General features: G+C 43.5%; 3 protein-coding genes across 6 annotated transcripts; 1 reads left to right on the top strand and 2 right to left on the bottom strand.

Annotated features, from left to right (window-relative positions):
* Window positions 1–13720: 13720 nt before the first annotated feature.
* On the top strand, window positions 13721–17484 carry LOC120699679 (atherin-like). Of its 4 annotated transcripts, none has more exons than XR_005685536.1 (5): window positions 13721–14116; window positions 14185–14274; window positions 14355–14467; window positions 15634–15710; window positions 17110–17484. XR_005685536.1 is itself a non-coding variant. In XM_039983702.1 (4 exons), exons 1-4 carry the CDS (start codon window positions 13754–13756, stop codon window positions 15635–15637), a joined length of 600 nt encoding a protein of 199 aa, XP_039839636.1. In that variant the 5' UTR covers window positions 13721–13753; the 3' UTR covers window positions 15638–15889. The 4 variants fall into 4 exon arrangements, 2 of the variants coding, with proteins under 2 accessions (XP_039839636.1, XP_039839639.1); XR_005685535.1 differs by having other exon boundaries at window positions 14355–14497; XM_039983702.1 differs by lacking the exon at window positions 17110–17484 and having other exon boundaries at window positions 14355–14497; window positions 15634–15889.
* A 1227-nt stretch (window positions 17485–18711) lies between these two features.
* On the bottom strand, window positions 18712–19547 carry LOC120699680 (glutaredoxin-C15-like). The gene has a single exon (XM_039983706.1). It carries the CDS (start codon window positions 19424–19426, stop codon window positions 19112–19114), a length of 315 nt encoding a protein of 104 aa, XP_039839640.1. The 5' UTR covers window positions 19427–19547; the 3' UTR covers window positions 18712–19111.
* A 3544-nt stretch (window positions 19548–23091) lies between these two features.
* LOC120699678 (putative glutaredoxin-C14) lies at window positions 23092–23838 on the bottom strand. Its single transcript, XM_039983701.1, has one exon. It carries the CDS (start codon window positions 23653–23655, stop codon window positions 23338–23340), a length of 318 nt encoding a protein of 105 aa, XP_039839635.1. The 5' UTR covers window positions 23656–23838; the 3' UTR covers window positions 23092–23337.
* Between the last annotated feature and the right edge of the window lie 297 nt (window positions 23839–24135).

Genomic DNA, 24135 nt, shown 5'->3' with positions numbered 1-24135 from the left:
AGTCAATAAACTGCCGGTCCTCCTCAATGAATAGAGTGGCGTAGAATACTCGAACCCACTCTCGAATGTACCTGGACCTCTCACTGAGTAGAGCAGGCAATCCAACATATCTCTCAAAGAGAGGAAGCAATGGAGTCCCACCTGCTGCAACACGCATAGCTACCCAGTGAAGCATCTTGTGCTCACTAATCTTGATGTCCAACTGGCAGTAGGTGTGGTAAAAAGACTACTGGAGCAGAGTGTAAAAGCGACGATCAACTCCAACGTCTCTCTGCTCGGGAAACCACTGCTCTGGGGTGACATATCTCAGTCTCTTGACTCTAGGTCCTAGTATACCCCTGAGATCAAACAACTCAACCTCGGGCAGCTCCTCACCACTGTCCTGACCTCCTATCTGAGTATCACTGCCGGTGTGCTGCTGCTGCTGCTGTGCATGGCCTGCTCCCCTCTGAGTGCCACCACCTCGAGTCCGTGGACGTGAGCGGGACTCAGGTGTGGCCTGAGCTGTCTGAGTACGTCCTGAGCGACATAACTGCCGCTGTGGCTCCCCCTGAGCCTGAGGATCCCTGATCCTGAGTGAGCCCTGCCTGTCAGCTGAGTCTGCTACTGCCTCAGCCTGCTCTCTCTCGCGGTCCTCACAGGTGCGCTTCTTCTTCTTCTGCACAACCATCTTACCCTTGCCCATCTTGTCACCAGCCATCTGTCATAGAGAGTCAAAACAAAGATTTGATTTGAGCCTATGACGTGAAATCTAGTGGATAGCAGCCTTGATATCGATGACACGCTAAAAGATTTTAAAAAGATATCTATGTGAGCATGTGCAAAGATAGGTGACAAGATTCTTATGTGTTTGATCAAGGCAAGGATATGTGTAAACATGTGTGCAAAGGATGATGTACAAAGGAATTTCACATCCCTGAAGAGTGTATAGGCCATACCCTTGTAAATCAGAGAAGAAACCGAAGAAAAACCTAAAAGGCAATTCCTCGAACACCTTGAGGGCGCCTGAACAAAGAGTTTAGGGAATGGGTCAGAGCCCTGGCAGTGGCGCGAGTAGGTCAGAGGAGCGCGCGTGGAGATGGGGAAGGTGCTGCGGCGGCGCTGGTTTGGAATGGCGGCGGGGCGCGGAGCAGGGCGGCACAGGGCGGCGCTGTTGTAGGCGCAGGTGTGGTGCGTGCGCGGCACTGGCGTGGCGCGAGGCGCGACGGCGAAGAGGAGCAGGAGCGGCGCGCGTGCGGCAGCGGAGGGGCGGCGCAGGAGTGGCGGCGGCGGAGCGGCTTACGGGCGCGGGTGCAGGGCGGCGGTTTCGCGTGGAGGATGAAAACCAGTGAAGCTGACGCGTGGGCCCGCGGAAAGGTTAAGTGAAAACAAAACGGGCGGGCCCGCCAACCATAGGCACCGGAAGGTCCGATGGCTCAGAGAAAAAAGCGCCGGTGTAACCATCAGAGCAACGTTGACCGGATCTGAACGAAAATGAAACGTGGTCAACAGGGTCACCGGAAGATCCGCCACTGAGGCACCGGAACATCCGACGGGCGTCGGTGCATCGGCAGGAGTAAGGTCCAGAGGCTATGCAAGGGCCATTTACTCCACGCAGTAGCACCGGTTGAACCGATGCTGAAGCGTCGGTTCATCCGCCATGCATCGGAAGCACCGGTGGCCATCGGTGTTAAAATAGGAGGTTGTTCCAGAGGCAATGCAGAAACCGAGCCACGAAGACTTTAAGCACCGGTTGAACCGATGATGGATAAGCACAGGGCGTCGGTTTAACCGGTGGTTAAGGAAAATTTATGCTGAACTACAAACTCTACTTCTGATCCAAATTCTCAAAACCAAAGCCATAAACACTCAATTTGGATCATTTTTGAGAGACAACCTCACCCCTCAAACACTCATACTAAGTGCTCGCAAGCTTTTATATAAACATAGACAAATTGAGAACCAAGCGAGGTTTAAACACAAAAACCAAATGTATGAGCCACTTTGCCTATGAACTTAGAGATTGAAACTTTAAGTTCGATAGGACGTGACTCAATAGGCATGAAAGCACAACATTGATCTTATCACCCTTTTAGAGATGATATATCATATTTAGCATGAATATCTTTCTCGAAGTGTGATTTGCTCCCTTGTGATGCTACTAACGAGATGCAATGCCAATGCAAAGCGAGAAAATTAAACATGGATGCATTCTATATGACAAGCACATGCATTGCAAAATTTAAATCTATCTTGTCAAGTTTGAACCCTCGTCAAGCTTCTTCATGATGAACCATTCTTCATGCCATGAGCGAAACCAAGACCACCGGCTCATGCAAGACCCATGTTCATCACTATCTTGACAAGGTTAGACAAGCCCCTAGCAAATGTACATATGAAATGCATCTATATGACAAGGCAATTATATGACGTTAGAAGCATCTAGAACGTTAAGCTCACTCCTTAGCCTAACAAAAGTACTCTCATCTAAAAGTTTTGTGAAAATATCCGCCAATTGCTCCTCGGATCTCACACCTTGAAGAGATATATCTCCTTTGGCTTCGTGATCACGCAAGAAGTGATGGCGAATATCAATGTGCTTTGTGCGAGAGTGTTGAACTGGATTTTTGGCAATTTTTACGGCACTTTCATTGTCACAAAGGAGCGGGATCCTATCTAGTTTCACACCAAAGTCCAAAAGGGTTTGCTTCATATATAGGATTTGGGCACAACATGCACCGGCCGCTATATATTCCGCTTCCGCGGTGGACAAAGCCACGGAATTTTGCTTCTTACTCGACCAAGAAACTAGAGAACGCCCAAGCAAGTGGCAACCCCCGGAGGTACTCTTGCGATCGACACGGCTTCCGGCAAAATCCGAGTCCGAGTATCCCAAGAGATCTAAGCTAGCGCCTTTGGGGTACCACAAGCCTATGCTTGGGGTGTGCTTGAGATACCGAAGGATCCTATTCACAGCCGAGAGGTGTGATTCCTTTGGGTTTGCTTGAAAGCGGGCACACAAGCACATACTAAACATTATATCGGGCCTAGATGCGGTAAGGTAAAGCAAAGACCCTATCATAGAACGATAGAGGGATTGATCAACCGATTTACCGTCCACATCCAAGTCGAGATGCCCATTGGTTGCCATGGGTGTCTTGATTGGCTTGCACTCATTCATCTTGAACTTCTTCAAGATATCTTTAGTATATTTTTCTTGATGGATGAATGTCCCTTCCTTCATTTGTTTGACTTGAAAACCAAGGAAGAAGGTCAATTCGCCAATCATGGACATCTCAAATTCCCTAGACATCATGGTAGCAAACTCATGGCTTAGTGAATCATTAGTTGAGCCAAAGATAATATCGTCAACATAAATTTGACAAATGAAAAGATCCCCGTTGACGTCTTTTGTGAACAACGTAGTGTCCACCCTCCCGATCTTGAAGCCTTGCATGATTAGGAAGTCACGAAGCCTCTCATACCAAGCCCTTGGAGCTTGTTTGAGCCCATAGAGTGCCTTGTGCAACCTATAAACATGGTTAGGATTCCTCGGATCTTCAAACCCGGGAGATTGCTCAACATAAACAAGTTCGTTAATAACGCCATTTAAGAAAGCACTTTTCACATCCATTTGATACAACTTAATGTTATGATGTGAAGAGTAAGCAAGAATAATGTGGATAGCTTCAAGTCTTGCGACCGGAGCAAAGGTTTCACCAAAATCCAAACCTTCGACTTGAGAAAACCCTTTTGCCACAAGTCTTGCTTTGTTGCGTATCACCACCCCATGTTCATCTTGCTTGTTTCGAAAGACCCACTTGGTGCCGATGATGTTCTTGTCTTTTGGAGGAGCTTCGAGGACCCAAACTTCATTGTGGGTGAAGTTGTTCAATTCTTCTTGCATGGCCATCACCCAATCCGAGTCCTCAAGCGCTTCCTCTATACTTGTGGGTTCAATACAAGAAACAAACGAGTGATGTTCACAAAATGAAGCATGCTTAGAGCGAGTTCTTACTCCCTTTGAAGGACTACCAATGATTTGACCAATTGGATGGTCCTTGGAGATGCGACCATGCTTCACTAGCGGTTTTTGCGTGGATGCTTGTTGGGGTGGATCTTGTGTGACTTGTGCTTGTTGTGGAACAATTTGCTCTTCTTGTTCTTGGACTTGGGGTGTTGGTGTTGGCACATCTTCTTGAGGTAGTGGATCATCTTTTTCTTGATCTTCATCCACTTGGGGCGCCATGGAGGTGCTTGGTGTAGATGAGGAAGGTCCTCCCCCTTGATCATTGCCTTCATGCACCTCTTCCGGCTTGATATCCCCAATGGACATCTTCTCCAAAGCTTCATCAATCTCATCATCACTTACATTGTCATAGCCAACAACCTCCTCTTGGGAGCCATTAGATTCATCAAACTCCACATCACATGTTTCTTCAACTAACCCGGAGGTTTGATTGAATACTCTATATGCTTTGGAGTTTGATGCATAACCAAGAAAGAAACCTTCATCACATCTACTCTCAAACTTACCGAGCTTTTTCTTCTTGTAAATGAAGCATTTGCAACCAAAGACTCGAAAGTATGATATATTTGGTTTCCTTCCGGTGATGAGCTCATATGGAGTTTTCTTGAGGAATCGGTGGGGATACACTCGGTTGGATGCATGACACGCCGTGTTGATTGCTTCCGCCCAAAACTTCTCGGACGTGCCATAATCATCCAACATTGCTCTTGCTAGGGTGATGAGTGTCTTGTTCTTTCTTTCCACCACTCCATTTTGTTGAGGCGTGTAGGTGGCGGAAAACTCATGCTTGATGCCCTCTTCATCGCACCATTCTTCAATCTTCATATTCTTGAACTCGGTGCCGTTGTCACTCCGGATCTTCACAATTGGGGAGTTGTACTCCCTTTGAGCTCTTCTTGCAAATGGCTTGAAGAGTTCCGGAGTTTCACCCTTATCGCCTAGAAACGTAACCCAAGTGTAACGTGAAAAATCATCAACTATTACTAGGCAATAGAGGTTACCACCAATGCTCTTGTATGTAGTTGGACCAAAGAGATCCATGTGAAGTAGCTCGAGCGGCTTGGAAGTAGACAACATCGTCTTGATGGGATGATGTGTTGCGACTTGCTTCCCGGCTTGACATGCTTTACATAGCTTGTTCTTGTCAAACGTGACATCCTTCAAGCCGGTGATCATCCCTCTCTTGTGGGCTTTCTTGAGGTTGCTCATGCCAATATGAGCAATTCTTCTATGCCAAAGCCACCCAAGAGAAGACTTGGTGAAGAGGCATGTCATGGTGCTTGTTTGCTTTGAAGAGAAGTCCACTAAATAGATGTTGCCATGCCTAAACCCCGTGAATACCATTGACTTGTCTTCTTCAAGAGTTACTACAACACCATTCTTGTCAAAGGTACACGTTAGTCCAAGATCACACAATTGAGCAATAGAAATGAGATTAAAACTAAGTGCTTCTACAAACAAGACATTAGAGATGGATAAATCTTTAGAGATTGCTATTCTACCCAAACCTAAGACTTTCCCCCTTGAGTTATCACCATAGGTGACATGTTCATGATCGCCGGGGTCTTCAAGAGAGGTGAACATGCTATCATTGCCGGTCATGTGTTGAGAGCAACCGCTATCAAGTACCCAATGTTTTTCACCGGCTTTGTAGTTCACCTACACACATGAGAATTCACTTTTGAGTTTTAGGAACCCAAACAAGCTTTGGGCCTTGCACATGTGTGACAAGAGTTTTTGGGACCCAAAGTTGCTTGGGGAGCTTTTTCTTTGACTCCTTAGTGAGTTTGCCAATGAACTTGGCCTTCACCTTGCCCTTCACTTTACTCAAGAGAAAATGGTTATTTTGAAACATTGAAGAGTAATTCTTGGGTAAATTAGGAAGAGGACGTGATGGTAAAGTGCACTCCCTAGTGTGGTGCCCGATGACTTGGCAATGTTGGCAATATGATCCAACTTCCGTGATGAAGCTAATCTTGATCTCCGGAGAAGGAGTAGTGCCTTGATTTGGCTCCGGAAATGAACCAAGACCTCTCTTGCCATAGTCACGTGCATTGTTGAAGAGAATTTCCTTGTGGATGTATTCTCCTCTTGAGAGCTTCTCCACACTACTCTTGAGGCTTGCCACTTGATCCATCAATTCATTTTCCCTAGAAGGTACAAGCTTGGGCAAAGCATTAGTGACATTTGCATTAATGAGTAGGTCATCACATGAAGAGGAAGCATTGACCTTCTCAATAGTTTCATGAGCAAAGTTCTCAAGACTTGGGTCAATTGCTTCATAGGCAAATTCAAGTTCTTGATATTTGTGAGCCAACTCCCTATGCTCTTGTTTAAGCTTTTTGTGGCTCTCTTCAACTTGCTTAGCAAGTACAAGTGACTCATTGTGCTTTTTGAGCAAGTCATTGTACTTGCCAAGCAAGTCGGAGTGGGCAAGCTCTAACTTGGCATGAGTGCTCTCAAGAATCTTGACTTTGCCCTTTTCCCTCTTGATGACGGATGTGTACTCATTAATGAGATTAGTGAATTCATAAGGATCAAGCTCTTCATCACTTTCATCTTCACTATCTACCTCACATACCTTGGTGTTACCTTTTGCCATGAGGCACATAGGAGGCGGAGGTAGTGGTGCTTCTTCATTGGTGAGAGTGATGGTGACGATGTCTTCTTCATCACTTGAATCTTCGCTTGATGAGACATCGGTCACCCATTCTTGTTTTTCCACCAAGAAGCTTCTCTTGGTGTGCCCTTTCTTCTTTGGGAAGAGCTTGGTCTTCTTGTCATGGCTCTTCTTCTTCCCAAGCTTCTTGTTCTTGTTCTTCTTCTCATCTTCTTCATCATCACTTGAATCATGGCGATGTTTGCCTTTGTTGTCCTTCTTCCTTTTGTCCGGCTTGGGGCAATCGGGAGAGATGTGGCCTTTTTCTCCACAATTATAGCAAGTTTTGTTCTTGACATCTCCCCATGGCCGGAACATTCTTCTTTTGGGGTCAAAGTTGAAACCCTTCTTGTTAATCTTGTCATTCAAGCGTGTGAACTTCCTCATCATGAGAGCAAGTTCTCCATCATCTTCTTCATCGGATGAGCTCTCATGATGATCCTCTTCTTCATTGCTTGAGCTTGATTCTTGCTTGACCATCTTGAGCTTGCGGGATTTGTTAGCCTTGGTTTTGAGAGCAATTGACTTGCTTGTTGTTGGCTCTTCGGTCATACCAAGGATACTCATTTCATGAGCGCGAATTTCGCCCACAAGCTCTCCCACTTCCATTGTATCAAGATTCTCCTTTTGAAGCATAGCATTGATAATGTTGTACTTGGGCTTCGGAAGGAGCATGAGAATCTTGCGGTTGATGGAGCCACTGTCAATTTTGGAAACTTCAAGAACATTAATGTCCTTGACAATGACATTCAAGCGGGAATACATATCATTGCAATTTTCATGAGCAAGCATCTTAAAAGAATCATACTTTGCTCTAAACAAGTGATATTTTTGTTCACGGACTTTTGTGGAGCCTTCATGAATTTCAATTAGCTCTTTCCATATCTCACTTGCTAAGTCCATGCCATTTACTCTAGCAAAGACTTCCTCACTAATGGTTTCGAAAATTGCATTTCTAGCCTTAGCGTTCCATTTTAATTGCTCCGAGGTGGGAGTTCCGGTGAATCCGGTCTTTGTTGCCATCCACACTTCGGGGGCAATCGCATCAAGGTATGCGGCCATACGAACTTTCCAATAAGCAAAGTTCTTGCCCTCGAAGTGAGGCGGCGAACCTCCCATCTTGGCCATAGCTCTAGGCGGTGAAGCCTAATGATCCAAATGAGCAACGAGGCTCTGATACCAATTGTAAGGATCGATGGACCAAGAGGGGGGGTGAATTGGGCCTTTTTCAAATTTCTAAGATAGATAAAACAACCTTAACCTATGCAATGCTAGTAAGGCTCAATTCACCAACCGGCTAAACAAAGCAAACTACACAAGCTAACAAAGATATGAAACTAAGCAAGGTAGAGCTAAGCTATGATCTCTAAGGTCAAGCACATGAAAGAATGCATGAAAGTAAGTGCTTGAAATGAAAGAGAGTGCAAGAGACAACCGGATTTTTTCCCGTGGTGTCGATGTGTTGGCACACACCCCTAATCCACGTTGTGACACTCACTAAGAGTCTTGTCACCTCCCATGTCACCGAGACTTGGGCGCTCACTAAGAGTCTCCGTTCACCAATCCGGCGTGGTGGAGCTCAAGCCACGTACAATCTTCTTCTCCGGGCTCCCACAATCTTTGGCAAGCTCCGCGAGAAATACTTCGATCACCAAGATCGTCTAGGTGCTGCCAAACACCAAGAGTAACAAGCTCCTAAGCCTTCACTTGACCTACACTCAGTTGGCCCTAGCTCAAGCACACTTGCTACACTTGCAAAGGATGAGTTCTTCAAAGTTGAAGCACAAACTAAGCACTAGATCTTCTCTCTTTTGCTCAAAGCTCTTTCTCTTCTTCTCAAGGGTGGCCTCAGGTTTTCAAGGTGTCAAAGGCAACTGAAATGAGCCAGGGGGTACCCTTATATAGAGTGGAGGAGGTCACATAGCCATTGGAAGTTTTCTGCAGAAAAACCGTGACCACCGGAAGAACCGACGGTATAGAAAATATGGGCATCGGTTCAACCGGTCTCTCTGTGTCAAAGAAGTAGCCGTTGGAGTTCTGACACAGTATCCACGCTTGCGTCATTGCACCGGTGCATGCTCCGTAGGTGCATCGGATCAACCAGTGCTGAAGAGGTTCACTGATCAACTCAAACAAGCGTTCTGGAACAAAGTACATCCAATGCACCGGTGCTTTGATTCTGAAGCGTCGGTTCAACCGGTTCTGAAGAGAAGTTGAAGTCAACCAAAACATGCTCTCTGGAACAAAGAACTTCTGATGCACCGGTGCTTTGATTCCGAAGTGTCGGTTCAACCGGTGCTGAAGAGAGGTTGAAGTCCACCAAAACATGCTCTCTGGAACAAGGAACTTCCATTGCACCGGTGCTTATCTTTTGACCATCGGTTCAACCGGTGCTCCACTTGATTTCTGCCTTCATCCAGAGAAGATAGACCGACAGGGCATCGGTCCTTCCGCCACGCATCGGATGCTCCGATGCTAGGGCACCGGTTCAACCGGTGCTACTGATTTTCTTTGTTTTCAGCTGTTTTGACTTGGATTCGAATGTGACTTTGATTGTTTCTTCTTCCAAGAGTTGTGTTGACTTCTATTGACCATATTTTGCTGTTTTTGAGTGAGTGTGCAAGATTTCTAAGGCCAACTCAAGTTTGATCAAGCTACTAACTCATGAACCCCTCTTAATAGTACGATCAAGAAGTAGAAACTATAAAACCTAACTAAATCAAATGTCCTTCATCTCCTTATGACACTTGAGACTAGAAAGGTCCTTTATCTTTGAAATTGAGTCCTTGGTACGCATGATTGTTTCGAATGAGGGGTCTCCTTTCATATTTCATATGAGACTAATCCAGTTATTGAGCTTTCCTTTAAAACACACGTTAGTCACATACGGTTGTCATAAATCACCGAAACTTACCATTAGCATCTATCGGCCTATATGCGCTACATCTGGGTATTAGGATCTATAGAGATAGATCAAAAAGGCTAATTGGATTAAGTCAAGACACGTACATTGACAAGATATTGAATCGGTTCAATATGCAAGATTCCAAGAAAGGTTTCTTGCCAATGTCACATGGCATTACTCTAAGCAAGAGTCAGTGTGCTACGACACCTGATGAGCAAAAGAGGATGAATATGATTCCTTATGCTTCAACCATAGGGTCGATCATGTATGCTATGCTTTGCACGCGCCCAGATGTTTCCTTTGCTCTAAGTGTTACGAGCAGGTATCAGTCAGATTTCGGTGAAACTCACTGGACAATTGTAAAGAGTATCCTTAAGTACTTTAGAAGAACTAAGGATATGTTCCTAATATTTGGAGGCGAAGATGAGCTCATTGTAAAGGGTTACACCGATGCTAGTTTTCAAACAGACAAAGATGACTCCAAATCGCAATCCAGTTTTGTTTTCTGCCTCAATGGTGGGGCAGTGAGCTGGAAGAGTTCCAAGTAAGATACTGTGGCTGGTTCGACGACAGAGGCTGAGTATATTGCAGCTTCCGAAGCTGCAAAAGAAGCTGTTTGGATCAGAAAGTTTGTTTCTGACTTGGGTGTTGTTCCTAATGCGTCCAGTCCAGTGGACCTCTATTGTGATAATAGTGGTGCCGTTGCACTAGCAAAGGAGCCTAGAATAACTAAGAAGTCCAGACATATACTGCAGAAGTATCACCTCATCCGTAACTTTGTTGAGAGAGGTGATGTGAAGGTTTGCAAGGTGCACACGGATTCAAACATTGCTGATCCGTTGACGAAGCCTCTCCCACAACCAAAGCATGAGGCGCACATGAGATCTATGGGTATTATATACTTACATCAGTAATTCTAGTGTGCGTGGGAGATTTTTTGTGTCATGAGTATGTTTATGTAATGATGAATAATTGTTATTTGTTCCATGGATGATTATTTTTACATTGATTATCAAGTATGTGACTTGTTCGTGAAACTCTTTGTTGACAATGATATGATTCGAAATTATCCCTAGTTTATGTCGTTATGTGGGACAACAACGACGTTGAGACTAGCACATGCATTAATTGATGATCATGTTTCACGGATCATGGATATGGAGATATCGGATTAATGATGTGGACACATGTTGGTAAACATGGTGTTGGATTGACCCACTCCAAGACAATATTGGGATTGTTATTTTGTATGTGTCATCAGTTGTTCTTGAGTGTTATACCTACTGGATCCTTAGACCTGAGATCGCCATTGTTTCTCACTATGTGTAGTGGTGCATCTTGGGGCTGCTAAACGCTACTCCGTGACTGGGTAGTTACAAAAGTAGCTTACAGGTGTGTTATGAAACATGGAATGGGATGTGAGCGGATCAAGATGGAATTTGCCCCTCCTAGATAACGGGAGAGATATCTCTGGGCCCCTCGAGATAGTTGGATTTGAAAGTGCATGGCCACGCCAAAGTGATTAAAGAGTTAATCATGATGACTAAAGATTAGTTATGAATAGAATCCATTATTAGATCGAGAGAATGGTCAAGCTATCACAAAGGTTGCATGCATCTCGCCTTGAGCTTGACTGGTATCGTGTAGCAAAGGGATCGGTGTATGAGTATATCTAAGGTTCGGCCGATATGATCTTTATGTGTATTTGTGAGTCACTATGCCCTGTTAAGTGCCGCTATTGACTTGTGATTCGTAAATAATTTCCGATCACGACCACCTACACATGAACCTAACGGGTCACACACTTAAGGGGTTTGGAATGTTGAAAAACTTATCTGTATGATTGTCTCTAGTGCAAGTGGGAGATTATTGGTGATATGCCCAAGAGCCCATCATCACAATACGGTTTAAAGGTCTAAGAGGATATTGATCCAAGAGAGATTAGGGTTACTAATGGGCCTATGAGATAGAAGCCCATTAGTACGCCCTATATATACGAGGGAGGGCTAAGGGGGCGATACAACCGGTGAGTCCCGCCACCTCCCTAGCCGCCCCCCCCTCTCTCGGCCGCCGTCCTTGCCGTGCGTGTGGTGCTAGCACACCGACGCCCGGCGTTTCATCCCCGTACGTGTGGACTCCGTGGAGGCGCTACTGCGACTGCTGCGCTGATCGGATGCTGGGATCAAGGACGAGGAGCTCGGTTCGTGGGACATGATCGACTACCTCCTCTACATCGACGCGCGACTTCTTCTGCTGCGCTGCGCGTCTAGTGGTAACGATATATGATCTTCTACTCGCAAGTATCTTGGGTATATGCGGTAGTGATGCTAGCGTAGCCTACCCATTTCCCTACAGACTACACTACACCTGCGGCGGCGACGACATCATCGACGACCGGCGCTCCGCTCACCATCCGTGGACTGGCGCTCCAGAAGATGCAGAGACCGCCCCTGTGTCGGTCTTGTAAAGAACCAGGGCACCTGCGGCGCGTGTTGGGCATTCGCCGCAACGGGGGCGCTGGAGAGCCGCGCCACCATCAGCCCCAACCATGTGCTGCTGCTGTCTGAACCAGGGTTCACCAAATCGGTGGAACCGGTCCGGTTTGACCGGTTACCGGTCAAACCAGTCCGGACCGGTTCCGGTTTCGGCCGGTACCCAACCGGCCAAAATTCAAAATTTAAATTTAAATTCAAAAAATGAAAAATTCCCAAAAAAAAATTTCTAAAAATACTTCAAGTTGCGATGAATCTAATGGTATCAAATTTTCTCAAAAATTCGTTCATTTAGTATAGTTTGCGGGGATTTAAAGTTAAATCAAAAAAGAAAAAAAAAATAAAATGGGCCGGCTCATTAAGGCCCACCAGTCAAACCGGTCAAACCGGCCGGTAAACCGGTCAAACCGGCTGGTAAACCGGTTGCACGGGAGCTTTTGAATTTGGATTTGAATTCAAACCGGTCAAACCGATCGGTAAACCAGTAAAACCGGCCGGTAAATCGGTCAAACCGGTCGGAACCGGTTGCACGAGAGCTTTTGAATTTATTTGAATTTGGATTTGAATTCAACCGGTTTCCACCGATTACCGGTCCAACCGGTCTGGTAAACCAGAACCGGTGACCGGTGGTTTGGGTTAACCGGTCGGGAAAAAAACCTTGGTCCGAACAGGAACTTATCGACTGCGACACCAAGAGCAAAGGGTCGCCAGGAACGGCCTGGCGTTGTTGGCCGCCTACCCGTACAGGGAAAAGAATGGCACATGCCAGGCCGCCGCGACACATCATCCTGCGGCTGCGGGGGTACCACAGGGTGCCGCCAAACGACGAGTTCCAGCTGCTACAAGCATGCAGTTGTCGACGGGCCAGTGACCATCTCCGTCAACTATTTTATTCGATGTGCTGTGGCTGGTGCTGATTTGTTATGAGAAAAAGTACTGCTGACTGACTGATGGTTGCTGGCTGGTGCTGATTTGATGTGAGAGAAAAATATTATTAGCTGGATATAGCGATCAGAGTGAACGTCGGAGAGAACAACGTCAGCTTCCAAGACTACGAGGGTGGCCTGTATCCGCGGGGAGCGTGCTGATCATCGCCGGCCAAGTACCATACCATGCTGCTGGTGGCCTACTACTATAGGATCAAAAATTCTTACGGAGAAGACTGGTATGGGTCTCGACTGATCGAGCTGATGTTGGTGTTGGTGTGTGTTGCCTGCGCGGTTCCCATAATGATGTACGTAATAAACACCCGCCTTATTATTAGTATTAATCAATTCGCATGTACTACTACTGCCTGATTGATCCCTAGTTTAATAACTCGCTGTATGCTTGTCTGAAATGTACTACTCGCTCCGTTCAAAAAAAAACATATAAGTACCAATGTAGATAGTAAAATTATCTAAATGTCTCTATGTACAGTTATGTTCAGACTATCTGGTTTGCAGAACACATGTCATCAGACTAAGAAAAAAATGAGTAGTTTATTTTTTTTTGAAATAAAGATAGTTTGTTTCCCTTTCACATGCATCTTTTAGCGGCGTCGTACGTCACGAGATTTGGTATCTGTAAATAAACTATATATAATTAATAATACTATTTAAATTGAACACCTAAATGTATCTACTAGTTTTTAGTAGTAATTAATTAATCACTTGGTTGCCGTGCCAAGAGTAGAACGGCCGGCCTGGATGAACAGCCTGCCGGTACCATCCAATCCAGCTGCAGCGCCGCCTCGAGATCCACGCCGCCAAGGTTCCCTCTCGGTGCGGCGGCTGCCGCCGGGTCCCAACCCCTACCCGGTCTTCGCCGCCTCGCGCCCTACGGCACCGGCGCCGACCCTGGCCGCCGCGGGTGAGGGCCCTTCCGGCTCCTCTGCGTCCTCCCCGGAGCCGTCGGCCGTGGCGTCTCCTCCATCCCGCCCCATCCATGTCCTCCGTCTCCTCCCTCTCTACGGCCCCCATTTGCCAGGGTTTGGCTCCCACCTCCCTCCGCCGCCGCCGCCGCCGTCGCCGGGCTTCGGCCCTCGGAGCTGGAGGGCAGCTCCAGCCAAGGTACGACGCTCCAACCATTGGGCGGGCTTCAGGTAGTACTGCCCAATCAGAGAGCTCCAGTGCTGCAGAGGCGAAAGAGGAGGAGGTGGCAAGTTCAAATGGGGAGCAGGAGCGGAATTTCAAGGACGGGGGTTGGTTCCTGCAAGTGCACAACGCAAGTCTGTCTTTACTTGCTGCATCCTAACCTGTGTGTATTTTTCTTAGCATCTAATTGATAGATATTAACTATTTGCTGCAGAGATTCTTGGCTTCTGCAATTGTTATCTCACATTCTACTGAAGAGCAATCTTCACGGACAGCTGCTGTGCAAGAGTATCTGATGGTGACAAACATATATGACCTCGCTGCAAGGCAAGTTACTTCTCTTGTGCTGGAGAACAGGTAGCTTTGAACTATTTGGTGATCATTCCCAGTTTTGCATGGCAGGCGCAAGTCTTTGGATCTTTGAGAAAATGGCTCTAAGCAATTCCATTTCCTCCTCTTCTCTAGATTTCTAGCTTGGCATTTCACTTGCATTCCATTATGTTTGATTGCTGGAGCATAGTACTTACTTTGTTAAATGATATTATTCTGATCTATGCTACTATGGAAATTTGCTTGGCATTTCACATGTGTTGTCTGTAACATGTCCTCTTTTACTACAATACATGTACAGATCTTAGCAACCACTAACATGAGTTTCACTCTCAGCTTTCGCATAGACTAAAGAGGTAGTCTGTTTGAATAATTTTACAACATGATCTATGTTTGAGTTATTTAAACATTCTTTTTTACAATTTATAAACTTATTTTCTGTGACCAGTATTGGTCATTAGACAGCCGCAGCCTGTAGTTTCATCACATATTAGTTCTGGTCACACTACTGTGGCAACAGTCATTCCCATTGAAACTGAAGTTTTACGTTCAGGTCAGTCTTTTTTAGTTCCCATCTTTCTGTCTAATAACGGCTTCACATAATAATGCAGTCTCCTATGTTATATATATATATATATATAGTGCTTTCAGTCAAACTTTGATTTGAGTGAAAATAAATTTTTAGCTCCCTTTCGCAATTTGGTGTGTACCAAGAGATAATTCACACATTAGTGGTTTGGGCACTCTGATTACTTTTAAAGAAAGTGGTGCTAGATCATGTCTCAAGAAAAGAAACTGTACTCAAGTCAAGTGTATTGAGTATTAGAAAAGAAATTTCAAGTCATCAGGGAGCAATGCCTGACTCATCTGTTCAACATGATAGTGACATAGATCATTATTATTGAAGTCATCAAGGAGGAAATGCTTCACTGATCTATTGAATAGGAGTCTGCTAGAAGGTGGATTTTTATGCAGATGCACATAAGTCTGTTCATAATACTTTTTAGTGGGTTCTTCACTGTACTTTTGTTCGAATAAAAATATGGTTGTTTTCGAATGACTTCTTGTTTTGGTTCGAAAAAGTAGATTACTCCATAGTGAATGTTTTTTTCCTGACTAATAAAATCTCCTTGTGGTTACTCATGGATTTTTGTTCTGTTTAGATGAAGATCACTTGGTCCATTGCTCTCAGCAAGGGATACATGCTATCAGGAGGCATACATACAGATCTATCAAGCCTGTGAGAAATTGTTGTTTGCGCACTTCAGTCAAACACATTTACTGCATGCCCTACATTCACTGCATTGGCAATGCTTGATCTCTGTGAAATATTGTTTGCACACTTCAGGTTTCTAATAAATTTAATCAAACGATGTTTTATGTCTTCCTCTCCTGTGATCATAATTGATTTAGAATCAAGGGTTTGGTTTTATGGTCGATGAGTACTGTAGATATATATATATTTTTGAGTATGTTCTTCAAATATGGACCACTACTATAAAAACAATTTGTAGCAACGCCTCAAATTTTTTTAGAAGCAGACCAAAATGTCACCCGTTCCTACAAATGAGGTGCGCGCACAGCGACAGCGGCGCGGGGCTGCGGCAGCACGGCGGCAATGCACGACCGGCGGAGTGCATGGCCACGCGGTCCGGCCTCTGGCGATTTCTTTTAATTTTTTATTTGATTTGTATGGGCGGGTCGCGGGGTGATCCGCCCCTTAAAATCGATTTGTAGGGGCGGGTGAGGGGGTGACCTGCCCTACAAATGCATTTTCAGGGTCGGGTGAGGGCGTGATCCGCTTCTAGAAATAGATTTTCAGGGGCGGGTACGTTACCCGCCCCTGCAAATACCATTTTTAGCTACAAAAACTAGCAACGGGCCCGGAGTCCGACCCTAAAAATACTATTTTGACCGTCCCTACAAATTCTTTGTGTAGTAGTGGATATTAAAGTTTCTCAGCATTTAGACTAAGATAAGTTTCGCTAAAGAGGGGTAAAAAATTATAGTGTGCTAATGGTTTAAGCCGGTAGACTTGCCATCTGCTGTCAAGTCTGTCATTTGACATGATGCCCTCATGGTTAGTGGCGGATATAGGATTAGTGGATTTGGGGGGTGGGGGGGTTTCTCCTTCATCCAGCCCCCCTTTCTTCTTCCCTCTTCTTCGCCCTTCTCTTTCCCTCTAATTTCAATGGAGTTCGCCGGGGGGGGGGGGGGGGGGGGGGGCAGCCCCCCACGTTGGATCCCCTCCTGCTCATGGTCTTGGAAATATCTCAAATAACGCCAGTGACAACTTGATGAAGTAGTCTATTTTCACTTCTTATTTGGGGGAAGAGCACAAGTCAGAGCCAATTTTAACATAAATAGCAATTTTAACTTGTTTCAGTTCTTCAATAAATTATTGCATTTCTTATTATGTTTTGCACATTCTTTTAAAGCAATCCAACATGCTTGAGTATTATTTTGCTTGCTTTGACATTGGCCAATCTCAGACCAATTTTATATGCAATTATTAATAAATAAAACTTTGAAGGCTGTTATCATTCGAAGTTTATTGTAATATTCCACGACTTTCCTTATTGAAGTATAAAACCTTTACTGACTTTTTTATGCATTACTTACTAAAGTGTTTCCTGCAGAGTTCAACTCATCATTTAGAGGAGGTCCGGATGAAGGCAATACGTTTGGTAATTGCAATTCTAAGAAGTCTGCACTTACATACTACATGTATCATTTATGCACACAAACAGTACATTAGCACAATGGACATGGAACAAGAGCACTAGCTAGATGCTGCTCTGCTCTGATCATGTGCTACATATGCGTGCACGGTCACTGCATCAGCAGTCAGTGGGTTCTGCTGCTCTGGATGCACGCAGAATCTTGCATTGCTTCATAGTCACCACGTCTATCTGACGGCATGCAATGCATGGCCTGTATGACTGTATACACTGCTGGCACAGGGCGATAATTTTTTTTGATAATGCATGGCCTGTATGGCTGTATACCATCTCTTTGCTGGTTGAATTCTTGCCCGCCTGGGTCAGCCTACTGGGCCTGTGTGTGTGTGTGTGTGTGGGCATCACCTGTTTTCTGCTTGTTTCTTTCACAACTTGATTCTTGCTTGGTAGAAGATTCTGATTCAGCCACATTGTCAAGTGCATATTCGAGCATGGATGGAGATGATTGACAGGTTGGCGTGGAGCGTGACGATGGTTTGCAACTCAATGAAAAAATAAAACTCGTTTTGGTTTTTTTTCATCGACAAATGCATTTATCATGTTGACGTGTACTGTTACTGCAGAGGTTATTAGTGAACCAAGAAGAGCCATCTACTAGCAGTCGGCTAGCTTTTTAAACAGAGAATATGACTTATTTTGAAGATGGTGTTTTTTCCTTAAAAAAACATTTTACTAGCATCTTAGCATCTAGTTCCCTGAAAATAATGCGATTGTCAATTATTTCTATGTTTCGCGATAACAAAATAGAACGTAACACTAGAACCACCCTCTTTGCCCAAATATTGTTTGATGAAAAAGAGAGAAACTGCATGGAAAATTTGGGCCTGCCTGTTGCACAAAAGTTGTATTCAACCCTCTTATTTGGGCCATCAGCCCATCTCTTTGCTGGTTGAATTCTTGCCCGCCTGGGTCAGCCTACTGGGCCTTTATATGTTTGTGTGTGTCCATGCATAATGGGCCTCTTCAGGTTCTCAACAAAATCCGCTAATTTTTCACCCGTTTTACTTTTTGAAGGGTCATGCGGTCACAAGCAGTTTCTCTCGTTTGCCACATCTCTGTTTATGCCTTTATTTCTTTTTTCCTCCCCACGAGATCATCATCTTTTGACATCAACAAGATCACTACCAGTAAATCTCTGAAATTTCAAACGAAATCAAGGGATATGTATGTTCCTGAAAAACCACTAAAACTAATAAAAGAACAAAAAAATAGCATCCTTTGCTAAGCATATAATCCTAAATATTTTCCAATATGAAATTCTAGTTTTTAGAAGATGAGTGCTATTTTAAGTATACCTCATGGTATTTTAGTTATCTTTTCTGAGACCAGCACCAATTTCTGGTGTTTATATCAATATTTTCAAAGCTTCATTTGAATTGTACTGTGTGTTTTGCTTGATGGTTTGATACTAGTTGACGATCTTTTTCAATAAAATCATTAGCAAATAAATCAACAAAACCTAAAAGTTGGGGGAATTCGTATATCCAAGAACACAGGAAGAGAGGTAACTCAAAATTCATATCTCATTGGAAAAACTGGAAAGGGGAGGCTACAAGTACCTTTGCACCCTTTTTAGCCCTGCAGTTACACCAGCGGAAAAAATAAAACCTCTCACATATTTGGTTTATATCCTATAATCCTAACCACCTCCGTTTCGATCGGACGGCCCACAAAGGCGCCTCATATTCATATATATCTATGACTTGTGAACATATTCTGTAGTGTATCATTTAGTCTTAGTTTATTTTTTTTGAGGGGAACTTAAGTCTTAATTTAGATGCCTGCAATTAGTTAGTTTCCCTCTAGGCAAGCTAATAAGGTGTGAATTTTTTTTATAAACCCAGCAAAATTTACGGCGTGTTGTCATCATGGATGGATGGATGGATGGATGGATGGAGATTCAGAGCCATATGGCGCCGGCGGCTTTGAGCATGGGCACCAGCTTGCTGGCGAGGTGCAGCGACATGACCTTGTCAGTGGAGCCAATGAGGTTGCCGCCGACAAAGACGGCAGGGACCGGCGGCGCGCGGCCGAGGCGGCGGGCGAGCTCCCGCTCCATGTCGCGGCCGCGCGGGTCCTTGTCCAGCTCGTGCACCACTGCGCACACGTCGAGCTCGGAGAAGAGGCTCAACACCGTGTGGCACATCGGGCACTGGCTCCTCGTGAAGATCACCACCGCCTTCTCCGTTGACAGCCTTGACACCCTCTCCGCCATCGCCGCCGTCTTCTTCTTGATTTCTCTAGCTAGACCGGACTTGCTACTTGCTAGCAAGAGATGTTGAAGCTTGTGTCTGAATTGAATTGAATTGTGTGGTTGTGTGCTTTGCGAGAAGGGTGTGATGCCCTTTTATAGTGTTCATCCGGTAGATCGAGGAAGGGGAAAATAGTGGGTGCATGTATGAGATAGGGAGAGGGCAAAGATTCGCAAGGTGTTGTGGGGAATGGGCATAAGAATCTTGGACGTGTGCACATTGCACGATCAACATGAGCGTCAGAGCGTGGTACAGGGCATATTGATCTGCCTCTATGGTTACTTTTGGAAGACCCTGTCTCCATTATGCTTTTGTTGACAGTTAGGTTTTGTAATTCAACTATTTTGCGTGTATTTGATTAATTTTATTTTTTTGAGTGGTATTTAATTTGGCTAATTTTCTTGTTTGCGCATGCATGTGGTACACTAGTAATATTCATATATAAGAGGCGATGCAATGCAAAATTGGAACCATCACATGTGGTAAATTGTGATTATTAGTTCATCTCCTCTTCCTTGTGTCTAGCTTTCTTTTGTCAACTTAATCGATCAATTTTTGTTATAAACTTTGTGACTAAGATTTCACACTAAAATTTCAATTGTTTAAGAAATGTACTCGGTCAGATCAGTCAACTGGGTATTATTAGTTGTACGTGAATCAAGTTCTTATCGCCTGAAGTGTTAACAATGCTCCTACCGTTAGAAATATGATGTAAAACTGTTACATTGATAATAAATAATGTCGGCGTATATAGTTCTTCACCATGCATATAGATGCATGTGTCTAGCTACAACCATTTGGTAAAGTTTCTACCAGACAATGTTCAAAACAACTTCAAATGGGACCAGACAAGATATATGGGGAATATTTGGATATTTTTCTGATGCCAGCCACTGCAAAAATATGGAATCTCATTAAAGCTGGAAAGATCCCTAAGTTTATGATAAGGTTTAAATCTGCCAATATCTCTTTTCCAAGACAAGGGCCCACACAAAAGTATTGGATGCTTATGTATGTCAATGGTTTGTTCGTTACTCCTACTTCAGAAATATAAATGCATGAACTAATTTTAAAATACAAACACTGGCATGTTCATCTTTTTATCTGGCTAGTTGAGCAGAGGAGAATAAGGTGAGAAATAATTTCACTATTCGGCGTAGGGATTTTATATATATGGATCAAGTTCCTCATATATACTGAACAACTTGATGAAGTATTTAGCTATTGACTCAAACATTCTATTTGCTAAAGTGGTATCGTGCATTCACGTCTTGTACAAGATAGGCAAAACTGTGGGGGAGTTCCCCACTCCACTTCACTTCATTTTTCATTTAAAACAAATAAACATCTTTTACGAGATACTTATATTGGAGGTATTCACTTTGCCACTGAATGCAACAAGTGCCTTACACTAAACTAAAATTAATGGACTCGAACATAGAGAGTCCAGGACTCAAACCCTAGCTCGTTTTTTTCATATGGATGGAGCCCAATTAATTAAAGGGTTATTTAATGGCAACAACACCAAAAAAATCCCCCCTGTAAAAGAATAATCTTTGGCCAATAATAGGCATCTATCAGAAAACGAAAGGAGAAAACTGACCCACAACCGATGTCGGCAAAAATATTCAAAATAGTGAAATATGCATGCACATATGTATATCTTAGAAAAGAAGGATAACTACGCATCGTGTGGCTTCCCAAAGTTGGAATGGCTAATGTTTAGTCGGGGGAATTGCATCTTCTTCTTCTTGTTCCCAATCTTATTGATCCATAGCCACCAAAGGACAAGAAACTCTTCATTTGTCACAAATTAAATGAAACCAATTGTTGTCATCAAATATATGTTTATTGAGCCAATAAACTTTATTAGCAATAAATAAGTCTTTAATTAGAACAGTCTGGTGGCACTTGATCTTGTGTAAATAAAACTTTCCTAGGTAACACATTAGCATTTTCTCTTCTTTCTATCTTCGGTAACAACAACTTTTTCCTCGCATAGTAGTTATAATCATTTCTAATTTTACTCAACTACGGGTTATGTTCAGTTTGTACAAAATATATATGCCATGTTATCATAGTATCTATTCACATCTTAATAACAAAATAATAAAAAAGTAAATGTAAAACACATAGAGATGAACTTTGAAAATGATATCCACCAAGGAGTTAGTTTGAGCATAGATTCGATCGTACACGCGCACACACGTGTAACACAACACAACAATATAGTATATATATGTACCACTTCGTAATCACTACCCACTGATCAATTGGTCATTACATGTACAAGAATAGAATCAACAATTTAGATTCCACATGAAAATAAGAGAAAAAGAAATATAAAATACAAAAGTCAAAATTAAAGTGATTCCATGGTATAGCTTAGAGGAATCGAACCTACCTACCATAGAGGAATTGAGCTCTCATAGATAACAATGTGGCACCCCACAAGCCACGTCTTTGGTTGGGCTTGCTCTGATCTTCGCATCCCATTGCGGTTTGGGAATCTTATTAAAAAATAAAGCTATTGATGTAGATGAAAAGAGATGTATAGTCACTAAGTAGCTAGAGGCATCTCTCTCTCTCTCTCCTCACCAAGTCTGAGTACGTCCACAGTGCATTAGTGATGCCGCGATCCGAGGCCGATTGCAATCTATTATATATCATGCATGCATATACGTCACCTTTTTATATCAATATGTCACTACTAGTATCTAAGTTGTAGTTGCACATATACATGCAGATCAATAATCTGTTAAAGTGCACAGAGTGTCAAAGCCCTGAATATATATATACCTCAAGCGCATGAGGTTAATTTTAGCGTACGCTTATAATAATTTTTTTTGTCTGGCTGGCTTTTAACACCAGTTAATCAACAAGTTCAAATCTGTTCTTAGTGATACTAAAGTGTTCTTCTTTTTTAAAAGATGCTATTTTTCTTTTTATTTTGCTTAAAATATCATAAAATCACACTTTTATTTGAAAATGATTTTTTGTTAGACATATATATACATTGTATCTTGTGAGAATAAGTATATAAGTTGACCATCATGCTATGATTCATATAGCTAGTGGGCATATATTTATTACCGTTGGCCTAAACATAACAGAACGATGTTGCCATTGAACTTTAGTTCCATTTGAGGAAAGTAATTTAAACCTATGAGATTACAGGAACAAACCACTGAATAAAGATATGCACTACTTTCGTGGCTTATACTACAGAAACAAATAAGATTTATACTACCTTTCCAGATCGATAGTAGTATATTATTCTTTATTTATTTGTCCTAGACTTTATTAATTTGTTTTAGTTGACTTTGATATATATAGAAGACATCGATGTTTTCTCTATTAACTTATTAACTTATAAATGGCACCATATCAAATTAGTCATCACTCTGTTCATGATGTAAAGTCCCCTTGCTCTTAGATTGGGGAAAATAATAAGTTCTGCCCTATTAATTGCTTTTTTCAATCTGTAAGTAATAGCTAGGTTCACTATTAGATTAATTGTAATTTTTAAAGTAATGTTATAGGACAAAATCATGATCACAACAACAGAGGTATATATATATATATATATATATATATATATATATATATATATATATATATATATATCTCTGCACTGGTTACTTATTATTTAGCTCTCATATATTTCCAAAACCATCATCAAAAAAGGGTGCGACGATCATCAGTACACACACATGCCCTCACCATTGCAAGTTAGAACAAAAACATGCATGACGCTATAGCTTGCAAGCTAGTTTGCCTTATTTATTCTTTTTAGAACTCGGAACAACAGGATGGGAAAAACCTGCCGACCACTTTTTCCACGCACGTACTGCTGCTGCTGCCCTGGTCGTCTCTACACCCAGCGCGCGCCGGCGTTCATGAGCATGGGCACGAGCTCGCCGGCGAGGTGGAGGGACATGACCCTGTTGGTGCCGCCGACGAGGTTGCCGCCGACGAAGACGGCGGGGATGGCGGGGCCCCTGCCGCCGAGCATCTTGAGCAGCGCGCGCTCCATCTCCTTGCCCCTGGGGTCGCTGTCCAGCTCGTGCACCAGCGCGTTCACGCTCAGGTCCTGCATGAGCTTCGTCACCGTGTGGCACATGCAGCAGGAGCTCAGCGTGAACACCACCACCGCCCGCTCCGACGCCAGCTTCATCACACGGTCGGCCATTTGCTATGCTTTGGTTAGTTTAGTTTCTTGGCTGCAAGAACTCGATCTCTAGATCTCTCTCTCTCTAGCTATATATATAGATCTGCGTGTGTGTCTCTCCTCTATCTATTTGTCAAGCCTTCGTCGTCGTTCTCTCTGTAGCTCTCTAGTGCTGTCAAGCAGCTATGGATGGATGGTTTGGGAGAACAGGGGTGGCTGCCTTATATAGAGTTTGCAAGCTGGCTGCTAGGGTTTTCATAACAGGTCCGGGTCTACTAGAGTTAATTTGCAAGTAAGTTTAGTGTGAGGATGAGTATAATTAGTGATGAGCTTATCTGGGAGTTTCTGGAAAAACAAAATGTTTCAAGGAATCTCTAAGCTGGTACACAGCACAGTGGCTACTATAGGTAGCTAGGACCATGCTTGCATAGCACATCTTTTACCTAGGAAACAAAATAATACTAACACATATGATAACTTCAAGGTCCCACATTAATTATG

Source organism: Panicum virgatum, chromosome 3K (assembly GCF_016808335.1).
Source record: "Panicum virgatum strain AP13 chromosome 3K, P.virgatum_v5, whole genome shotgun sequence".
In the NCBI taxonomy this organism is placed as follows: Eukaryota; Viridiplantae; Streptophyta; class Magnoliopsida; order Poales; family Poaceae; genus Panicum; species Panicum virgatum.
Note: the sequence above shows the minus strand (reverse complement) of the source record. Positions and strands in the feature narration are given on the sequence as shown.

Excerpts from the sequence above, each read along its gene's own strand:
- LOC120699680 (XM_039983706.1), bottom strand. The coding sequence starts at position 19,426 with ATGGCGGAGAGGGTGTCAAGGCTGTCAACGGAGAAGGCGGTGGTGATC.
- LOC120699679 (XM_039983702.1), top strand. The coding sequence starts at position 13,754 with ATGAACAGCCTGCCGGTACCATCCAATCCAGCTGCAGCGCCGCCTCGA. Across the intron at positions 14,117-14,184 it reads GGAGGGCAGCTCCAGCCAAG|AGGCGAAAGAGGAGGAGGTG; the intron begins GTACGACGCTCC and ends CCAGTGCTGCAG. Across the intron at positions 14,275-14,354 it reads CCTGCAAGTGCACAACGCAA|AGATTCTTGGCTTCTGCAAT; the intron begins GTCTGTCTTTAC and ends TATTTGCTGCAG.
- LOC120699678 (XM_039983701.1), bottom strand. The coding sequence starts at position 23,655 with ATGGCCGACCGTGTGATGAAGCTGGCGTCGGAGCGGGCGGTGGTGGTG.